Consider the following 21,335-nt stretch of genomic DNA (forward strand, 5'->3'; position numbering starts at 1 on the left):
TATGTAGTGCCATCCATGTTCATACTACTTTACTAAGTATAAGGTAACAGGACTCTGCTCTGAAGGGCTTATAGTCCATAAATCAACACAGCAGAGATGACAGAGGAAGCAGAAGGAAATGGAGCTGGGGTAAACAGAGGAAGAATGTGCAGTTGTTTGTTACTCTAGGTTATAGGGGATCATGCCAAAGGTATAATGGAAACACTTTTTCCTAATCAGCTTGTAAAAGCATCATGCACATTGATGGCACTTTTTAATTCTTTACTAATCATAATTGTTTGGCTTCTGATTTCTGAACACTTCAGTGAAGATGTTTTCGTGAAGATGCCAAATGAAGATAATAGATTTGCTTGAGTAAGTTAACTTTTTTTTTAAAAGAGAAGAGCTATCATTTGTCCTTAAGAAAAAGCAAAGAATGCCATCTTTATTATTTTCATTGTATTAATGATGGAGGCACTGCTCTGAGTTTCTTAGACATATGAGTTTAACTAATAGTTATAGAATTAATTGAAATATTCCCCCAGAATGCAGAGTCAAGAGATATGCATGGGCTTATTTACACAGCACTAACAGTACAGTGTGCAGTCTTTCAAGGCAGTGATATCACTGGGGTACAGGATTTTATTTTCTTGATTTGATTCTTTATTCCTTCATTCAGTAAAGAATACTCTTGGGATATCAACTTTCGTATAAAAACTTGTATAAAAATGTAAAGCCTAATGTTGAGGGTTATATTGGGACCACATTTATTCTGTATATTGCAATTGAACCACCATGTTCTTTATTTCTCAGATCAGGAAACTGTGAACAGCCTCTTCTCACAGTTCACACCTTCTGCTTCTGTTCATTGGTTAGTTTCAGTTCTCCTTTTACACAGCCACAACAGTTGTCATTTTTTGAACTGGAAAGTTGTGTGTTATGGCTGCAACAGAAATCTTCCAAGTAGGCACAAGATAAGATTATTCACAAAGTATCTTCTAGATAGAGAACTGGTTTTTGTGACTTAGAACAGACCTCGTTTAAAAGTTAGATTGCCCCTACACCCGAGGCTACGCAGTAAAGAAAAACGCCAGACAAGTATAGTGGATGAAAGGGCCACAACCTTATTAAACATATCCAATGGAAAGAACTGGATTGAAAGTTAACTTCACCCTCGGCAGTGCAAGCCGAACGCAGGAGCTCAGATCTAACACGTACTTATTCAGCCTCATAAGGGTGACACATCCTGGCTCAGAGTATGAAGCACTGCTGATTTCATCCTCATATCTGCCAACCCTAAGGTTTGTGAAGCCCCCCAATATAGGTGATGTGAAAATCATAGTTGCTGAACCACCAAGCCTCTATGGACAGATTATGTCCAGCCTTTTAAGCCAGCCCAAAGGTGCTCACCAGTGTAAGACCCCACTGCGTTTAAACCCAGTCCACAAGGGAAGGTTAGCCTTGCTTAGCCTTACCACCCACCATTCCAGAAATTCAGCAAGCCCCTGTTTCAGCTTGGTCAAGTTCCTTGCACAGATAGGTGAACCCCATCTGGCTTGAACAACTCTGGAAGAGAATGAATGATACCCAGATGAGGTCTCCCCCACCCTACTGGCTGCCACATAACCCCTGCTAACTTGGCAAAGAGGCACCTTTTAACGTGGTGATTCTCTTTATTTAGCAGGGGGAAGAGTAACTGGCCCTATCCACCCCCAGCATAGTACTTCCAGTGACTGTTGCTGGTGTGTTTCTTATGTTTCTTTTTAGATTGTGAGCCCTTTGGGGACAGGGATCCATCTTATTTATTTATTATTTCTCTGTGTAAACTGCCCTGAGCCAAGGGTGGTGTAGAAATTGAATTATTATTATTATTATTAAGGACTCGATGTCTGGATAAAACAAACCAGTCAATAACACCTGTCTGACTGTGTAAACAAGAAATAATAATAATGTAAAAATATTATGGGACTTCCGACTGCAAACAGACAAACATCTGCCACACAATTGACCAGATATAACTGTAGTCGAGAAGAAAGAAAAACAAGTCAAAATAATTGACATAGCAATACCAGGGGATAGCAGAATAGAAGAAAAAGAAATAGAAAAGATCACCAAATACAAAGATCTACAAATTGAAATTGAAAGGCTGTGGCAGAAAAAGACCAAAATAATCCCAGTGGTAATTGGCGCCCTGGGTGCAGTCCCAAAAGACCTTGAAGAGCACCTCAACACCATAGAGGCCACAGAAATCACCATCAGCCAATTACAAAAAGCAGCTTTACTGGGAACAGCCGATATTCTGCGACGATATCTGTAACAATTGACAATAAAATTCTGGCATCGCAGGTCCTTGGGAAGGACTTGATGTCTGGATAAAACAAACCAGTTAATAACACCTGTCTGACTGTGTAAACAAGAAATAATAACAACAACAACATCATCATCATCATCCCTTCCCATAATGGCACTGACTTTTCACCTCAGCCTCTCCAGGACTTTCAGACCTTTTGCCCCCTCCAAACTCTTTTCTGCAGTAAGTTGGTCCATAAAATGACGAGTCCAGGGACCCATGCTCTAAGGGTGGTGAAATCCTCTCTGGCTTGCTGAATCAGTGAAAGACCAGTACTTTTGGCCAAATCATTTCCCCCCAAAATGTTCTGTCAACAGGGTAGGGGATCATTAACTGCTATAAACCCCTGAATAGCTGGTAGAAGCTGACTCCAAAGCATACTCTGCATACCCAGCCAACAAACCCATGCCCAAGCCAAACTGTTTTCCAATTTGGGGGGGGGGGGTTGCTGGCCCATCTGTAGGCCTAAAACACATTTCCTCAATGTTTGCCTATAACTGTCTGATTCTGTTCTTGAAGAGTGGCAAGCTTGTCCATTGAGAGATGGCTGCAACCCCACCACCTAAGCTAATTCTTACCTGCAACTAAGGGACCCCTAATTATTCACTGTTCCACGAATTGCTGTAAAAGCCAATGGCAATGACCCCCATCCCCAGGGCCCACAAACAAAAAATGAGTAAGAAAATGGTCTGTGGAATTGCAACCTGCCCTCCACCTCAAAGCTCACTCAAAAAAGGTACTGAAGGTCTCAAAAGAAGAGCTGGAAACCGAACAGCTCATGGGCAATGGCCTGCCCATCTAAAACTGGTCCTTGAAAGCAAGCCCCAAGAAGCTAAAGTTGTTGGGATGGACCGGTAAGAGGAGGAAGGAAGATTCAGTGTCTCATTTAGCCAGCACAGCATCCATTCCACAACCCCAGGCAATACACATGGCACCATCCAGCGATGTGTAATGTACAGAGCAAAGCTCCTCCGGGATACCCTCGTTCATGAAGGAGACCTTTGGAAATGAAAGATGGTTTATTAAGTGATACTCCTCCAGGGTCTTCTTAGGTACAACCCCAGGTGGAAAAACCCTAAGGTGTGGAATGGACAGGGACTGAAATGGTGCCCAACACCCTTCCAACTACAAGTTGTTTAGCAATCTAACAATCTGCTCGGTCCCATGAACTGAATGCAGATTTGGCACCTGGAAATCCATCCTCTTGTACTGAAAGAAACTCTAAATCCTCCAGAAAAACCTTTCCATAAGTACTCAGCATCCAGCAGATTAGGATAGTCCGCCAGTAGGCATTACAGATCAATTAGACTGGGACCCTTTTACAGATGGTGGCTGGGAAGGCCCTCCTTTCTTCTGGTTTGATGATCGCCTCCTAGAGCCATTATCCCCTGGCCAGCTGCAATTACATGTACTGGTATGCTTGGCCCTGCAGATTCCACAGGCATGTCTGAATCTGCATAGTGCCCTCCACTTTTAAATTCCCAGCAGACAAGGTGGAGTTGAACCCACTGCCAGTCTGAGCCCAAAGCACCAGCAGATCCCAAAGGCCTGGGCAAAAGGCAAGCGCTGTTAGAGAAGGTGACATAATCAGCAACCATGGGGCATCTCAAGGAGGGGTGGGGCTTAATGCTGCACACATTCTGAAATTTTCATCATAGTGTTCCCACAACGTTCCCACAAAGTATATGAAGCCACAGTTTATGATGTCTAAGCACTTCAAAAGCATGGGCGCCTTTTGTATAACTGGATGCGCAAAAACACCTCCCATATAAATGGTATACCCTGATAGCCAATTGTTCCAGGTCTGCTCCACTGCCTTCCTCTTGGCAGCCTCTTGTTTCTTATCCTGCTCCCCTTCCTAAGTTTTGACTTTGGGTTACCTAAAAAGTAGGCTTAACATGTAAATTATATATGCCACACCATATTTTCTCTGTTGCAGGCAACAAATGGTCCACCAGAGGTAAAGCCACGTCCCCATAAGGGGAATGTAGAAGAGACGGAACCACTCCCATAGGGTGGGAATTCCCTGAATCTGTCCCAACTGTGGCCTGGCCAGGTGTATCCACATGATGCCAGACTTGTTCACAGACTCCATATGGGGAAGGCATGCTGCCAGCTAAGGCTGGCATGCTGCAGCCTGGCCATGCATGAAGGGCCTGATTAGCCAAGAGCTGTTCATAGCCTAAGCCTGGATAAGGTGACATTTCCACAGAGTATGTTGGTCATGGCCCAGGATAGCCACCAGGTTGCCCCCCCCCCGCCCGGTATGCTCCTCTGATGTTCCAGCTGAAGTCAGGTCAATTGGTGCCAGAGCCTCTGGTGCTGAAGGCGGACAAATATTCTGTCCTTAAACATCTAGGGAGCTGGTACAGGTCCTCAACAGCATTTTCTAGAGCTGCCAGTCTGTTGGATAGAGTCTGCATTAACTCAGCCTTGGCAATACCCCTGGTGCTTTCTTTACCTGTGCCAGCAGTACCAGGTGCCACACCATCATCTGTTGCCGCCTTCCTCGCCTGCTCCAATGCCTGCTCCAATGCCTCCATGTGCACAACTAAAGTCCTCAATTCTCCCATAACACCTCATTTTCAGAAGAAGACAACTAGGGTCTTTTGGGATTCCAAATAGTGGCTCCCTTGTCCACCAGTGGCCATTTTTGGAGGCATATTAGTTGCAATACAGGGCACTCCAAAGGTCTTGGTAAAAGCTAATGCCCCAGCACAGAAAATAAGACCCTGAAAATTCAAGCTCCCCCCCCCCCCACACACACACGCTCCCCATAATAGATGTGGCTACAGGCTCTTATTCAGCCGTGAACTTGTGTGTGCCTGCTTAAAATACTTCTTTTTTTGCTTGCTTGCTTGCTTGGTTGTTTTAAAAAATGTGGTCTTGTTTGAGCAGCCTTGTTGAACGTAAGAGCTGGCCTGCAATCCAGTTTAGTTGTAGAGGTACTTTGTGAATGCATTCTTTCTCTGAGGATAGAGTTATGAAAGATGAATAGAAATGTATGCCAAAGAAGGATTATGCTGGGGGTTTGTTGGGAGGATGAAAAATGCACATGAAAACAGAGCTGGCAGAAGAAAAGGTGTAGTAATAAAGATACTTGAATAGGGAAGGACTGAATTCTTGAACATGCAGGAGAAGAGCACAACTGTTGAGTTGAGAAATAACCACATGAAAACTGTATATGAAAAACAGTGAAGAAGTTGTGAAGATCTTTTTTTTTAAAAGTGATATTGAGATCATGAAAAAAATCAGCTAAACCAATCTCAAAATTTAATCCAGGAATCTAGTCTATTGTCTTATTGTTTCAAATGGTAAATTGGAATCCAGAATTTATTTAGTGCAGGTAGTGCCTGGGACTAAATTCATAATGGATCAGATGAAACCACAATTAAAGCTTGGTTCTGCACAATGTATGTGTCCCTCAGGAACATGTGTTCCCCATTCCCCTGCTCACTCAAATCTGCAAAGAATTCTACTTCCAATTTAGGTTAATAATGAAACAAATTGGTCACGATGTCCAAGCCAACTGATCTTGATTTAGTCTAACCAACTTCACTAAAATGAACCTAGATTTGAAAACCACTTCAGACCTTGGGTTCAGCTCTAGGTTTATTTTAGTGAAGTTGGTTAAAATAAACCAAGATCAGTCACATTGGGTGTCATGACTGAACTAGTTTACTAACCAAATTTTGGAAATAGAATTCTTCAGATGATTGCACAGGCAGGTGGATATTTAACTGTGGTTCTGTGTGGCATCTGAACTAGTCCTATGTGTAAATTTAATAAAATAGTCAATATGATGGTGATTCTGTGGTAATATATAGCTTGCTCTGAGGAAATGGCTCCTTCACTTCCTGATCTAGTTGCCAGCTTGCCCCATATATTCAATATCCTGAGAAAATTTGAGCCAGTTGTTAACTGAGCCTGACCCAAGGCTGAGTTGTGAAAGGATACCATCTTGAGTCGGAATGCTGGAGTTTGAAATGACGTTTATGTATGAATCTCCATCCTTGTCTTTACTGGTGTGTGGAAATCACCTTCCGTGATACCAGACTAATAGCAGAACACCAACTACGTGATCTTGTGCTTTTCTCATTCTCCGTTAAATGCCACTTCATTACAGTGTAGTTGGACCGAGAGTAAAATGCAGCTTGGGATTTTCTAAAGCTTTCAGTAATTCTATAAATTATTCACATGGATTTTACTTGTAATCTTTTGAAGCAGAGCCACATGTTTTCCATTTGAGTTACTTTTCCACTACCCAAATATTTATAGCTCCCACCTCTCTTGGTTAAGTAAGAATGACGACAAAAACAGACACTTCTGTTCATTCTGACAAAAGAGAAACAATGCATCATTAAATATCTTGTCATCTTTTATTCAAGCTTGTTTATTCCGTGCTCTTTCTATCATTTGCTAGCATTTCATGATGCTTTAAATAAATAAATCTATGTTTCTTATTTCCATGGTTGTGCTGTAGTGCAGCTATATATTGTGGGTTGCATATTGCCCGGCAGTAAATAACTGACTGCCTTTTAGAACTGCAGGACAGTGTGCACAGGCAAGTGACCCCATGCTTAGGATTTCTTTGGGAGTTTCAGTCAGCTGCTTGATGTTATTGCCCATGCTGAACTATTTTGGGGAAGAAAGAAGTTTTATGATCACTCCTCAGATGGTGACAATGCTTCCTGTCCAGGGGTATAACTATAATTGAGCAGATGGGTTCAAAGAACCCAGGCCCCCCCAACTCCTGGGGGCCCACCAGCTCCACCCCTCCCTATTTTCTTCATTATCTCCCTCATTCCAAGGGGCCGCCGGAGAGAGGGGCGGACACAGCCCCCTCTCTCCTAGTTACACCCCTGTTCCTGTCTATCTGAATATGTTAGAAATTAGTGGTGTGAAATACAGAATCATCAGTATTTATTTTCACTGGCATTGTTAATATTTTGTTTCACTTGAATCGTTTAAAAATCATAATCGCCCATTGTTCAAAAAGTAACTGTTTTTAAAAGAAAAAAGTTGCTGAGTTTAAATGCAACTCTAGATTTAAACTGCCAGCATTTTGTGGGAAATGGAGCAGGAGAAAGCGGTGATTTTGCTCAGCCTTGCTTTTCTGCTGTTAACTTTTGACCCATCAAACTGAATGCAGTCCACCAGCCGTGCATTGTGGCCTGATAGGTGCTTGAAAACCACATACATTTTTCAGTCCCCAGAAACAAGAGATTCATTTAGCTGTTGGTTGGTCACAAGTTTTGCAGTTCCATTCTGCTTCAAGGGTAGATGAAGAGCAGGATCACCAGAGTGAACCTGGTCTGTTGAGGGGGAAGTGTGTGACAAGGAGTAATAGCATTTTACCACCATGAAATAAGCAGTAGTGGTAGAGTGTTTTAAAGTTGGAACTTTTACCTTCTTTACAATAGTTCATATCTTTCTGTTGTTAGGACAGAGTTCTTTGCGTGTCCTCTTTAGACAGTTCATGCTTTTTAAATTAATATTTCAGTTTTATTAGGCTTACAGAACTGGTAGAAACTGAGGGAAGGTCTGAGTGGTTATTCACTTATTCATTTGTTTATTTATTAAATGTATAGACCGCCCCATCTAAAGGATCTGGGTGGTGCACAACAAGTTTAAAAAGACATAAAAACAAACACCATTTAAAACACGTTGCTTAATTATATTAATTAGCCCATCTCCAACAATTTCCCTGCTAGATAGAAGCAACCAAATTGGGCAAGGATCCAGAGAACAAGTGGTAGGCCGCACCGCCCCAAGCAGCTTGTCCATGTCGTCAGGCATCACAGATTGAAACTGATCCAATCTAATACTGCAGGAGGACCCCACCATAATGCACTCTGCAGAAACAGTAGAGTCCAAGTCGGCCCAAATACAGGAGATTTTGTCTGCAAAGAACCCCTTAAAAGCATCGGAACAGAATAAAGTCTCTGGGGACTGGCTGAAATGGAAGGAGCCTGAATCAAACTCCTCACAACCCGGGACAGCTCTGCTGAATGTGACCTTGCAGAAGCAAAGCGTGCAGGCCAGAATTGTGTTTTGGCTGCATGCACCACTTCCACATAAACCTTCAAATGGGCTCTATGCTGTGTCCGGTCAATTTCAAGCCAGGTTCTCCTGCACTTGCACTCCAGTTGCCTACCTTGCTGCTTCAAACCCCGCAACTCCTCTGGATACCAAGGGGCCCCTTTTAAAGCAGGTTGTAAGGGAAGCTCAGGAGCGATCGTGTCTACTGCCTTGGTGCGTTTCCTATTCCAGGTTCCTCCCAGGACATCGACAGAATCCTGGCAGGACTAACATTAATCCTACTGGGTATAGCAGCCATCTCGGGCAGACAATCTTAAAAGGTCCTCCACCCCTGTGGGGCTGGATTGTGGCTATGAAACCAACTGTAACCAGGCTGGCTTTTTACTTGCATTTCTCCCCAATTTTGCATATTTGCTTTCTTTTCTTATCCAAGCCTTTGTGGCTGCAAGTAAGATTAATTTGATTGTTTTCTGCTGTGCTTATAGAGAATCAAATTTTCTTTCTAAAACATAAGCTCTATGTAGTTTATCTATTGATTTTCTATAACTGAAAAAAAGAAAAGAAAATGAACCTTTAACTCCAAGTGAGCATAGACCATAACTTGTAAAATTCATTTTTCTGATTGTGGTTATTTTTCTGGTAACGGTCTCCACTTATTCATTTTGGAGCCACTAAGAATAGTTAGTGCATGTTTTGAGGAACCAGCTAAGCATATAAGATGAACATTAAGTTTCTTCTGTGTCCATTACACTTTTTTAAATTGTAAGTCTTGAACTGTTGTAATATGCATAACAAGCCGTGTGCATATGTTTGAAGTACTACGAGAGGCTGCTCTAAACTGATGTATGATCATGTATGTCTTCGTCATTTTCTTTTAGAATTTCCAGCTTGGGTCGCTATCTGTTGTTGAATGTTACATCTCTTCAGGTTAAAAATATCTGAATTTACAGAACAAATAAAAAATACAATCAAAACAAAACCATGGTAGAATAAAACCAAGTAAAATGTTAAAATACATCTAAAAGGCCTGAGCAAATAGAGGAGGTTTTCACTTGGCACCAAAAGAATAATAGACTCTCCCTTGATAGCATTCCAAAGATGGGGTGCCAGTGCCACCACAGAGAAGGCCCTCTCACAAATCAATTCCTGCTTTCCTTCAAATGGGTGAGTTCCAGAGCAGGGCCTCCAAAGCCCCTCTTAATGCCTTGTAAAGTCTATGAGGGAGAAAGCCGCTCTTAGTGCCTTGTAAAGTCTTTGTGGGAGAAGGCCATAACCTGATCCCAAACCTTTTGGGGTAGATGACGATCAGAAAGGCTAGAGCCAGAAGATATTCTCGGTGTTGGACTGGGGTTGAGTACCCATTGAAACAAACGCAGGCAGACACTGGATGAGAGTCTCTATTTCAGGTGGCACTAAAAACATTTTCTCATAGTTTTTATGTACTTTTTAATTTCTCCTTCTAATATCAGAGTTAGAGCGAGTTATTTAATCTGAAGAGGAAATGTTTTAATAAAGGGGAAGTTCTGCATTTAGACAGTGTAGTTAAATGGGGAGTCACCTTAAGTGGTGCAGTGGGGAAATGCTTGACTAACAAGCAGAAGGTTGCCGGTTCTAATCCCAGCTAGTATATTTCCTAGACTATGAGAAATACCTATATCGGGCAGCAGTGATATAGGAAGATGCTGGAAGGCATCATCTCATACTGTGCAGGAGGAGGCAATGGTAAACCCCTCCTGTATTCTATCAAAAGAAAACCACAGGGTTTTGTGGGTGCTAGGAGTTGAAATTGACTTGATGGCACGCTTTGTTAAATAGGGTATTTTTCTAACTCTCAGATTTCTGTATCATTCCCATAACTACATTCTGTCACATAATTCATAGGTAATGAAATAAAAAACAATGTGTTAACTTTTATCGTTTTCAAGAAAAGTTAGCCTATCAACAGTGGAGACTGAAAATGTACCTTGTTAGCTGAGTTACTCTCTGCACACTTGTTAGCCAGCCCCCTCCTGCTCTGCTCCTATCTTCCTCTTCTTGGCCTTCCCCGGTTAGGGTATTTTCCCTTTAGGAACGTGGGAGAGATGCAGGGAACCCAACTTCCTTGGTCTTTCAGTGTAACTAAGTAAACAACCCCTTGTGAAGATGCTGTCTGTAGTTTCCCTTCTGCTCCCCCCAACAAACCCCACTCCCAGGATCACTGGAGGTGGTGTATAGAAAGAGTTCCTCAGGCCTCCTCCAGTATCCCCCCTAATCAGAGCTGCCACCACCTCACAAACCAAACACCTGCAGTTACAGAGAAAGAGAGAGTGTGTCTGTCCCATTCGACACACACACACACACACCTGTCACATGTAGTTTCGCACCTTAATAATTTTAGGTCCCGTTAGTTGGCAGCAAAGAAGAAGGCAGAGAAATCTCAACAGAATAAGCTGCTCTGCCTCAGAGCAGAACAGGAGAGTGATGTTAGTCACATAAGCCAATGGGGTGTATGTTTTCAATCTCTTTCCAGATAGTACTTTTCAGCTAAATTGAAAGTAATTAAAAAAAAAAAAAAACTACAACAGTTGGCAACACAATGAATTCTGAAAATTAGGGAAATACCCCATTAGGGAATTTGCTTTGTACACTCTGATTAAATTCTGAAAATAGTCTCTAATTGCTAGAAATGGTGAGTTGACAGACTTGCTGCTGATCCACTTTCTTCCTTTGTGTGAACAAAGTTTACACTTCTAAAAAGTGTAGCCTGTGCTTGTTTGAAGCCTATTGAATTGGGGATTCAGTTCAATTTTCCAGAAGTTTTCAATATGACAGAGGCAACTTAAGAACTTAGCATTCAAAACTAGAATATGCTGTAGAGTACTGATTGCTGGCCTCTACCCCGGTTAAAAAGGGCTAAAAAAACATCTTTAGTGTGTCTTAGGAGAAGGGCATTTTGCCTTGTTCACAGAATAGCTATGTGTTGACATTTCTGTTACTTGAGTGGATCTCTCCTCAGAGAGATCGCCATGGGAGGAGAGCTGGTCCTGTGGTAGCAAGCATGACTTGTCCCCTTAGCTAAGCAGGGTCCTCCCTGGTTGCATATGAATGGGAGACTACATGTGAGCACTGTAAGATATTCCCCTCAGGGGATGGAGCTGCTCTGGAAAGAGCATCTAGGTTCCAAGTTCCTTCCCTGGCATCTCCAAGATAGGGCTGAGAGAGATTCCTGCCTGCAACATTGGAGAAGCCACTGCCACTCTGTGTAGACAGTACTGAGCTAGATGGACCAATGGTCTGATGCCGTATATGGCAGCTTCCTATGTTCCTCCTTGTTGGCTCCCACTTTAGAGTAATAAGTGCTGTATAGCTCCAGGATCCTGTGAAGGCTTTCTTTAAAAATCAGTCATGATTTGAGAGCTCAGCACAGGTATTAGGAACCATACACTGATACATTGCACTCAAACTAGGCTCTAATAACTTACTTTTTATTAGTCACAGACTATAAGCTAGTCAGAACCCACAACATGGAGTTTCTATTTCTTGATGACATAGCATGTTTGCAGAACTTTGTTTACAGTATCATAAGTAGCTTTGCCAACTGGAGACTTATGTAACAGATAATAAGAACAGCAAACAAAGTCTGCTTTTAGTTGTGTGCAAATCTTTGCAAGGTGTGATGCAAGATTCCATTGAGAAAATTTCTCAGGACAAGTTCTGATGTTGAGAACGGAGCCTGAGATCAGTGAAAGGTGAGGTTTACGCTGAGAACAGGATGCAAGAATTATAAGCCCATTGACAACTTTTAGAGTAGTAAGGAGCCTTGGAGGTCATCTATTCCAGTCTCCAACTCATTGCTGGAAACTGCTACAGTATACCTGGCAGGTGATTGTTCAGTCCAGTCTCTATTTGAAAACCTGTAGAGAAGATGAGCCCATCACTGTGCAAGTCAGGCTGTCTCTTCCACTATCAAACAGCTCTTACAGTTAGGAAACTCCTACTAATATCTAGGCTGAATCTGCTTCCTTGTAATTTCAATCAATTGGTTCTAATTCCGCTTGCAGGAAGATGAGTTCACATTCCCGTCTTCACTGATCTCAAAGGCTCTCTTCACATGATTTACCCCTTTGAAAAGGAGAGGCGAAAATGGGACCTCTGTATGAATGGCTGTGCATGTAAAAGCTCCAGCTTGTATGGTATATTATCTTCATGGTGTGGGCATGATTTGGGTATCTGGAGCCTGTTCTGTGCAGAAAGGATTTTTGGGGTGTTGGGGTTAAGTGTTTTGTGTGTGTGTGTGTGTGTTTTGCATATGTCTCCACATATTCCACTCATTCCAGATTCTTGAGCATTATTTCTTGCACAATAAAAATTAGAGGATTGATAGCAAACCTGCACACAAAATTTGAATCCCCTTGTCCTGTTATACAGGAGAACCTTGTTACTCTCAAGGGTTCTATTCCTCAAGTAATGAGTCAACATTGCTATGGGGAAAGAGGGGTTAGGTTCCAAAGTGGAGGAACCAAAACATGAAAAAATGCAAAATGTGAGGAAATGGCCCAAAAATGACAAAATAATATGAAGAAACTTACTGTGGCATGGCTCTGTGGGATATGTATGTGCCCAGGAATGCCCTTAAATGCCCCCCAAAACCATTAGAAATCACAGAAAAAAGTAAAAGTCCATTTTTGTAAAGAAAAGAACCATGAAATGGCTCCCTGGAGAAAAAATGGTTGGCGGAAGTCACCTCTGTGTTCATTTCCGGCCCTCTAGGAGCCACAGATGCGTGGATTTTAACTCTTTCATATCTGCGGATACTGAAAACATGTGTCAATGTGACACTCCATGGATATACAGAACTGCAAATATCGAGGTTCTCCTGTATAAATCAAAGGCATCTTCTTCTGTGGGATGAGTAGACAACAAAATAGGGAATGCAATTCAATCTAAGGAGGTATAAAGTGATGCAGAGCTGCTGCTGATTGACCAAGAGAGAGATCTTGGGGTTGTGGTGGACACCTCATTGAAAAGTGTGAAGCAGTTGTGAAAAAGGCAAATTCCATGCTAGGGGTCATTTAAGAAGGGGATTGAAAATAAAACTGATAATTTTATAGTGCCTTTATACAACTGTATGGTGCAGGCACGTTTGGAATACAGTGTGTTGTCCTGGTAACTATATCTCAAAAAGGATATTGTAGAAATGGAAATAATGCAGAAGAGGGCAACCAAAACGATCAGGGCTCTGGAGCACCTTCCTTATGAGATAAGGCTACGATGTTTGGGGCTTTTTAGTGTAGGAAAAAAGCTACTAAGGGGAGACATGACAGAGGTTTATAAAACTATGCGTTGTGTGTAAATATTTGTAAAGAAGTTTTTCTCCTTTTCATAACACTAGAAATGGGTTAGAAAACTGATTGCCAGGAAATTTAGGACAGACAAAGGGAACTATGTACTTTTTCACACAACACATAATTAATCAGTGGAATGCTCTGCCATGGGATATGATGATGGCCACTAGCTTGGATGGCTTTAAAAGGGGCTTAGAAAATTTGTGGAGGATAAATCTATCAATAGCGACTAGTTTTGATGATGATAGCAATCTCCAGGTTTAGAGATGGGGGGGCAACGGCAGGAGAGGGTATGTGCCTTCATCTCCTGCTTTTGGGCTTCCCAGAGGCATCTGGTGAACCACTGTGGGAAGCAGGATGCTGGAGGAGATAGGCCTTGGCCCTGATGCAGCAAGGCTTTTCTTACGTTCTCAAGACATAGCAAGTGCATAATCAAATTTACATCCTGGTCATAAATAGGTTTATTTGGCACCCTTCCTCTGTCTGTGGGACTAACTTCCAGGTAGGATTACGTACTTCACATTGCAATGGGAATATTAAGAGATATGGCCTGTAGCTCAGTAGTAGAGCATCTACTTTGCATGCAGAAGGTCCCATGTTCAACCCCTGGCATCTCCAAGTAGCGCTAGGAAATACTTCTACCTGAAATGTTGGAGAGCTGCTGCCAGTCAGTGTAGACAGTACTGATCTAGATGGACCAGTGGTCTGACTCAGTATAAGGCAGCTTCCTATGTTCCTAAATCTGAGAATGCCGTTGTAAATGGAAGTCTTCTTACGACTACCTATTTTCATGTGTGTTCTAAATCATTTTAGGCTTTGATCTGTGATTTGGAAGGGTGTGTGTATGACTACACGTGCATGTAAACACACACACACACACACATACACACACAATCTGAGAAAAGGACAAATGGTGGAGTTTTGTGGACTTCTGTTTCCCTCTTCCATTCTTCATCACATTAGCTTTAATTAAATATGCTATATAATTTAGGGTTTTCTCTGTTTGGGGGTGAGGACCAGCAATCATAATTATTCAGAAGGACAAATATCAGCTGTTTGTCAAATATAATGTGATCAGTGCAATAAATGGACAAGTTGCTTGGAGCAATGGGGCCCACCACGTGTTCTCTTGATTTTTGTCCAACATGGCCTGTAGTGTCTGGCAGACAGTTGATCGGAGGGTGACTAATAAACATAATAAATGCTTCTCTGAGGAATAAATGAATCCAGAACAGTGGTGCATATGCTGGTAACCTCCAAGTTTGATCACTGCAATGCACTGTATGTGGGGCTATTTTTGTACATAGTCCAGAAACTGCAACTTGTGCAAAATGCAGCAGCCAGGTTGGTTTCCGGGTTATATTGAAGAGAGACCATATTATACCTGTGTTAAAAGAACTACACTGGCTACCAGTATGTTTCTGTGCAATATACAAAGTGCTGGTTATAAAGCCTTAAACAGCTTAGGCTGATGGTATTTAAGATAATGTCTTCTCTGTCATGAGCCCTGCTGCCTATTGAGATAATCTGGGGAGGTCTGTGTGCAGCTGCCACTAGCTTGTCTGGTGGCTACTCAAAGAAGGGCCTTCTCTGTTTCTGCTCCAAGAATTTTGAATGTGCTCCTTGCCAAAATAAGAGCCTTCTCTTCTCTGACAGCTTTTAAAAGGGCTGTAAAGAAACATTTATTCACCCAGGCTTTTAATTAGATATATCATTGTTTTAAATTGTTTTAATGTTTTAACTTCATTTTTAATCTGTATTGTAAACTGCCCAGAGATGTGAGTTTGGGGCAGCATACAAATATGTTAAATAAAATACATACATAAAAAGTAAGTATTGTAAAGGAATGTTTGTATGGAAAGTGCTACACAAATTATTCAAAATTATAGGGAAAATTTTGGTGGTTGTATAATTGACAACTTGCCATTTGGTTTTAAAAGCATTTTTCCCCTTTAAGTACTACAGGATTAAACTAGATTACTACATCTGCTTGCTGATCACTGACATTTAATGTGTGTTCTTAATTATTGTTTCCCCTCTCTTCATCTCTGTTTTCTTATACAGGAAATAAAAAAAGATGTGAAGAAAGAAAGTCTTACCAACAAAGCACCAGAAAAGTCTATACATGAAATTTCCAATGGAAGCCCTTTACTGTTGTCGGAGACAATTATTAGAACCTCCAAAAAAGGTAACGTGTATTGAATTACAAACTTCAGTGGAGCACTATAAAGGTAAAATATATTTGCAGTGTTTCAAGCCATACAGCTATACTGTTGAGATATGTGCATTTCTTTTTTATATATTAAAGGTGGAAATAAATCACCTTAGACTGACAAACAGATGCACAAGGGCAGATTCAAACATTCAATCATTGAGATGGTATATACGTTATTTACATCTGACCATAACACCTCAGTTGTTACGTGTACCTTACTGCTTCTTTCTTGACTAGAATTATTTTAATAAGAACATAGGTATTTTAGTGAACTAGGTAGATTTTTTATGAACTAGCAACATACAAGAGGATTAATTTCTTCCATATAGTCCTCTAAAAGTAAATGCTTACCTAGAATTTCTTAAAGCAGCTCCTTTTCTCTCTTGCACAGTGACATTTTACTGACTCACTCTGGTGAGAGTCATATAGAACTGAGTTATTTAACTGAGTTATTTGAAGGGCCCCATTGTCATACAGCTCTACTTTCAGCGGGTTCAGAAGTACAAAAAAAGTACATGGTACATTCCTTCCTGGCATGTGCAATTCAGGAAGGGGATTACACATTTGACTGTTACTCAGTAGTTTAAAAGAATCTTCCTGCAGGTGTAAAACAGTCTCTTATATCTAATATAAACAAAGACAGTTACTGTAGATTGCTTGTTACTATATATAAACTTACCAGAATGTTACCAGTCATGTCAAAAACTGACTGCTAGTATAATATCTGAATTTTACTATGTTACTACCTCATAGTACTACCTCATTTACTACCTAAATATTTCACCATCATAGGGACTGACTGCCACTGTTTCCCCTATAGTTACATGCATGCCATGGTAAGTTCACAGTTGGTAAATGGCTGTCTGTAGCCACTTGGCAAAGTTTGAGAAAATGCTACCGCAGTCAGTTGTAGGGATGTGCAAATCGTTTCGAGGTTGAATTGATTCGACTTGAATCTGGTCTAGCCCTATTATTATTATTATTATTATTATTATTATTATTATTATTATTATTATACATTTGTATCCCGCTCTTCCTCCAAGGAGCCCAGAGCGGTGTACTACATACTTGAGTTTCTCTTTCACAACAACCCTGTGAAGTAGGTTAGGCTGAGAGAGAAGTGACTGGCCCAGAGTCACCCAGCTAGTTTCATGGCTGAATGGGGATTTGAACTCGGGTCTCCCTGTCAATTAAGGCAGTTAAAGCACAGGAGAGTTAAGCACTGGCTGGGAGAGATTCACAATAAGTAATCCCCTGAAGAACCGTTGCCTTTGCTTTTTATCAGCAGGAGATCTCTATATTAGGGCAGTTGAGAGGATAATTTGATTCTGATTTAAATCACTGTCTAACAGGCTGTGTATTGTAATGTTAAAGTCTTTGCCTTTATAGTACAATCCATTCTATGCATGCCTCCTTAGAAGTAAGCACCATTGGTTTCAATCAGATCTTCTCTCAAATAAGTGTGTACAGAATTGCAGCCCTAACTGAAAAGCTGTACTTTTTGTTGTTGTGGTTGTGGTTGTGGTTGTTCTATTGCTGATGTTAATTTGTCAAACTTAGTGTAGTCTTATTTTCTATGGATATTTGTTTGTGTGTGAATTTTGCTTTTTGCACCATGAATTCTCACTGCCCCCTGTCTTTTTTAAAGCCTATAGTCATTTTGGTGTTACATTGTCTGTATTTATCTCAGGATGTAAATGATGACTGTGACAAGGCTTAAGCATAACAGCCTTAATCCCTAGCCCATGTGCCATCCACCCCGCAACCCACAAGGCAGTGAAGTACTCAGGTTTTTTAAAAGGAATTTTTGAAGTTTTAGATTCTTTGGTGTGTTGCAGTGTGGTGACTTTTTATCATAAGGAATCCCTATGAAGATTCAATACACACCAGAGTCTAAACAATTCAAACATTCCTAAAAAATGAATTGAGTACCCCACTGGCTTGCGGGGGGGGGGGATTCGTGGCAGCCTGTGTGCCAATGACCCCTCGCACCAGCAAGCCAGTGGGTTACTCAGTTCATTTTTAAAGGGATTTTTGAAGTGTTTAGACTTGGGTGTGTAATGAATCTTCATAGGGATTCCGTATGATAAAAAGTTGTAACACACCTTGAGTCTAAACACTTCAAAAATTCCTGAAAAATGAATTTAGTATCCCACTGGCTTGCTGGTTGGGAGTTAGTTAGTACCCACCTTTGACCACCTTGGCACAGCCCACAGTGAGTAATAGGGCTTCTTTGAATCCTCGTTATTCCTTATAGTAGAAATATACAAAATCATTGAAAACTAAAAAATTAATTTAAAAAAATCAACTGAGTGTCCCACCACCTTGAAATTTGGGTGGTAGGCGGCACCCATGGGGCCCTACCCACCACCCCACTTTGGACCCACCTTTAAAAGTGGGTCAGTTCAAATCTAAATCATATCTAATCTGATCGGATTTGAGTTTGCAGATTCGAGTTCAAATCAAATCTAGCTGATTCGATTCAACCTCAAATCGAATCACAAAAATCAATTTGTGCACATCTATAATCAATTCTATATAATCAATTGTATAGCAGCCAATTCATGTATAAATATATTGAGTTATTGACCAGTACTTCATCAGATTTACTAGTATTTTTTTGAAATGATACTTTCTCTCATTATCTTGCCTTACAGCACGATTATATAAAAAAGCATGTTTCTAATATAGTTCATTACTTATGTGCAAAGGCTAGAAAAGTATATCCTACTGAACATAATATATTTTGCTTGAAGGAAAAGGCGTGATTTTGACATATGTGTGACTGTGTTTTGCTTCACTGGTTACACTTTCCAGAGAGCATGAAATAATTCAGCAGAGAATTTATATTTCAAGAATAAATGCTATCTTTTGTACACTGGAGATTTACCCAAGTCTGTTTATCTCAGAGCCAGGTCTTTGGTGACTATGATACTTCAAACAGTGTTATCTATTAATATATTGCTGTCTGCCAGCTGAGCATGTAGATTGGCCCAGAACCTTCATAAGCGCCTGTTAAGGTGGACGGGGGAGACCCCTTTTGTGGGGGAAGTGATGGAAGTTGTGGGAAAGGAGGGCCCAAATTGGCAGTACTTCTGGTGCAGTGGGAAGATAGCTTAGACTTAGGTTACCAGAGCCTGCTAAAACTCAGGGTGCCTAGTAGAGAGGCCAGGGGGGTCACTCATACACAGTGGATGAGATTTGAGCACAAGCACACCTTGGGTTGCAAAAGAGCCCCCCCACACACACACACACCAATTTTCTTACCTTTTGACTCAAGGTTAGGTATGAGTCCATACTGGAAATTGATGTTTAATGTCCAAAGACAAAGGTTTGATTGGCTTAAGGCTTGCCAGGGTGAATTTTTGTGAAAGCATAGGGTGACTTTACACTTATTTTTGTTTGTCCGTGAGTTGAATCCACACATTTCAGGTACTGAAATTTTTGCTAGCAGAAATCTGTAACTGTCTTCTAAAATTATATAACTTCTAGCTGACTATTGCATGGTGAATCTATGAACTGATTTCCAATATGGATCCCCCCCCCTTTTTGAGTACAGATGTTTTCTCTTGATTTGTACCAAACTTTGTCAGACAAACATACCTGTATGTAAACCATCAAGCAGTTTGGCAATTGCTTGTTTTAAAGACTGAAGTTGTTTGTAGTTTGACTAATGCAATCTCTTCAGTGGAAAGGGGACAAAGGGAGCATTTCAAAATTTACACTTAATGGACTAGATGGGAAGAAGGAACAACTATCTGAAGATATTTACACACAAGAACACCGATAAACATCAGAGAACACTGACATAATATAAGCTACTGTTTTGAAGCTTGCAATATCCTGTAACAGGGTGGGCTGACTTCAGTCTTCTGTGGCCTACTTTAAAAAAATGGATCAAGATCTCTTCTCTCCACAGTTAAGGCACAGCTAATCTGAGTTTAGTTATTCTGAGGATGCACTCTCTTGATAATAAGAGGTCTTGCTATATTAGACCAAGTTCTACCTAATCCAACATTATTAGCAGTAATCCTAGGTGGATCACTATCTACTGCCTGCCCACCTTTACTCTCCAATATAATTTCATATTTCTAGGACAGCATAACACAAAAATTTAGTTGAACTAGCTGCAATTCAATTTGTTTGGTCAAAGGTCAGTTTAGTCTGTATTTGAACGGATTTTTTAAAAAATGTATTCACAAATTATGGAATGCTGCTCATTTTTATGGCAGAATTGCCTGCAATTTTTATGCTAAATTATTTTCACCAGAGTAGTTTTTGTTTAAACATTACTTTACAGTTTGCAAACTGGTGGGGGCTGTAAAACAGTTCTTTCTATCTTGAATGGTATGCAGACTAAAAAGGCAGCTATTTGCTGTGATATTTGCCCCTGTGTATCATCTACGCAAGTTGAGGCAAATTTGTGTTACTAATATTACGCACAATACAATCATTTTTTAAAATAGTTTTGAAACTCCAAGATTGTTTGGCTTATTTATAGAGGCAGTCATCATTCCCTCATAGTTGTCTTTAGAAATATTGTTGCAGAATGTTATTAAGGTTAGTGTGAGTGAAGAGAACATTCATGGATGTTAGGGTTTGTGATTATTTAGCAAAGCACCAAGGAAGCTACTACCAGTTACAGATTGCAGAGTTTAATTATTGCAGCTATTTCAAGAAACACGCATGGAGATAACTGTAGAGTCTAAGTTAGTTTATTGGTGAAATACATTTGGGATAGGAAAGACCTATCCTTTCTATCAGCTACATAATGAATAGGTATGGGGAGAGAGATGTTTCCATCTTCTCTCTAGGAGGAAAGGAAGAGGACTGACTCACTACAGGAAGTTCCTGAAGAGTCAAGGCAGGGGTCATAGAGAGTAGAGGCAAGCAGGGACAGGTAAGGAGACCCTCCCTAACTACTCTACTCCCAATGCCCCTAGTGGTCATTAGGGTAGTTGGTGCAAAATGTCGATGCACTGGAACATCTCCAACAGGTAGATGAACTCTGGTTAGGAAGCACCATGCAGAATAAAGGAATAGGGGAAGTTTCCAGGTAGGCGTGATCTTTCAGAAAGGAAAGCAGAGAAGAAGAGTAAAAAGACTATAACAACCAAAACTAATCTAGACCAATAATCTGAGATAGTGAGACTTCTGGAGAAATTCCAGGAAACAAAGACCCACTGCTTGTAAAATGTTTGCAATATCTTTTTGGTGTTCTAAAAGACTTGGCACTGCTTGTTGTGTGGTGGTTCTGGCAATAATGGAAGGCTCCATATGGTTTGTGGCAGCTGGGTCTTGGGAAACCGGGGCACCAGAATGAAAAGAAAGCACATTCAGTTATAACAGCAATGGCTTTTAAAACCTAGTAATTTTTAATAGCAGTTTAGTATGCTTGGTCTTAAGCTAACTATTTAATTTTTAA

At 40.8% G+C, this 21,335-nt stretch overlaps 1 protein-coding gene across 6 annotated transcripts in view; it reads left to right on the forward strand.

Annotated features, from left to right (window-relative positions):
• The window catches only part of SH3KBP1 (SH3 domain containing kinase binding protein 1), a 285,503-nt gene that overhangs the window by 76,285 nt on the left and 187,883 nt on the right, over positions 1 to 21,335 (forward strand). For all 6 annotated transcript variants that reach the window (XM_053307972.1, XM_053307968.1, XM_053307970.1 and 3 more), the window contains exon 3: positions 15,760 to 15,883. In XM_053307972.1, the coding sequence (XP_053163947.1) occupies positions 15,760 to 15,883 (124 nt within the window). The remainder of the gene's footprint in view (positions 1 to 15,759; positions 15,884 to 21,335) is intronic.

The sequence above is a fragment of the Hemicordylus capensis genome, chromosome 3 (genome assembly GCF_027244095.1).
Source record: "Hemicordylus capensis ecotype Gifberg chromosome 3, rHemCap1.1.pri, whole genome shotgun sequence".
NCBI lineage: Eukaryota > Metazoa > Chordata > Lepidosauria > Squamata > Cordylidae > Hemicordylus > Hemicordylus capensis.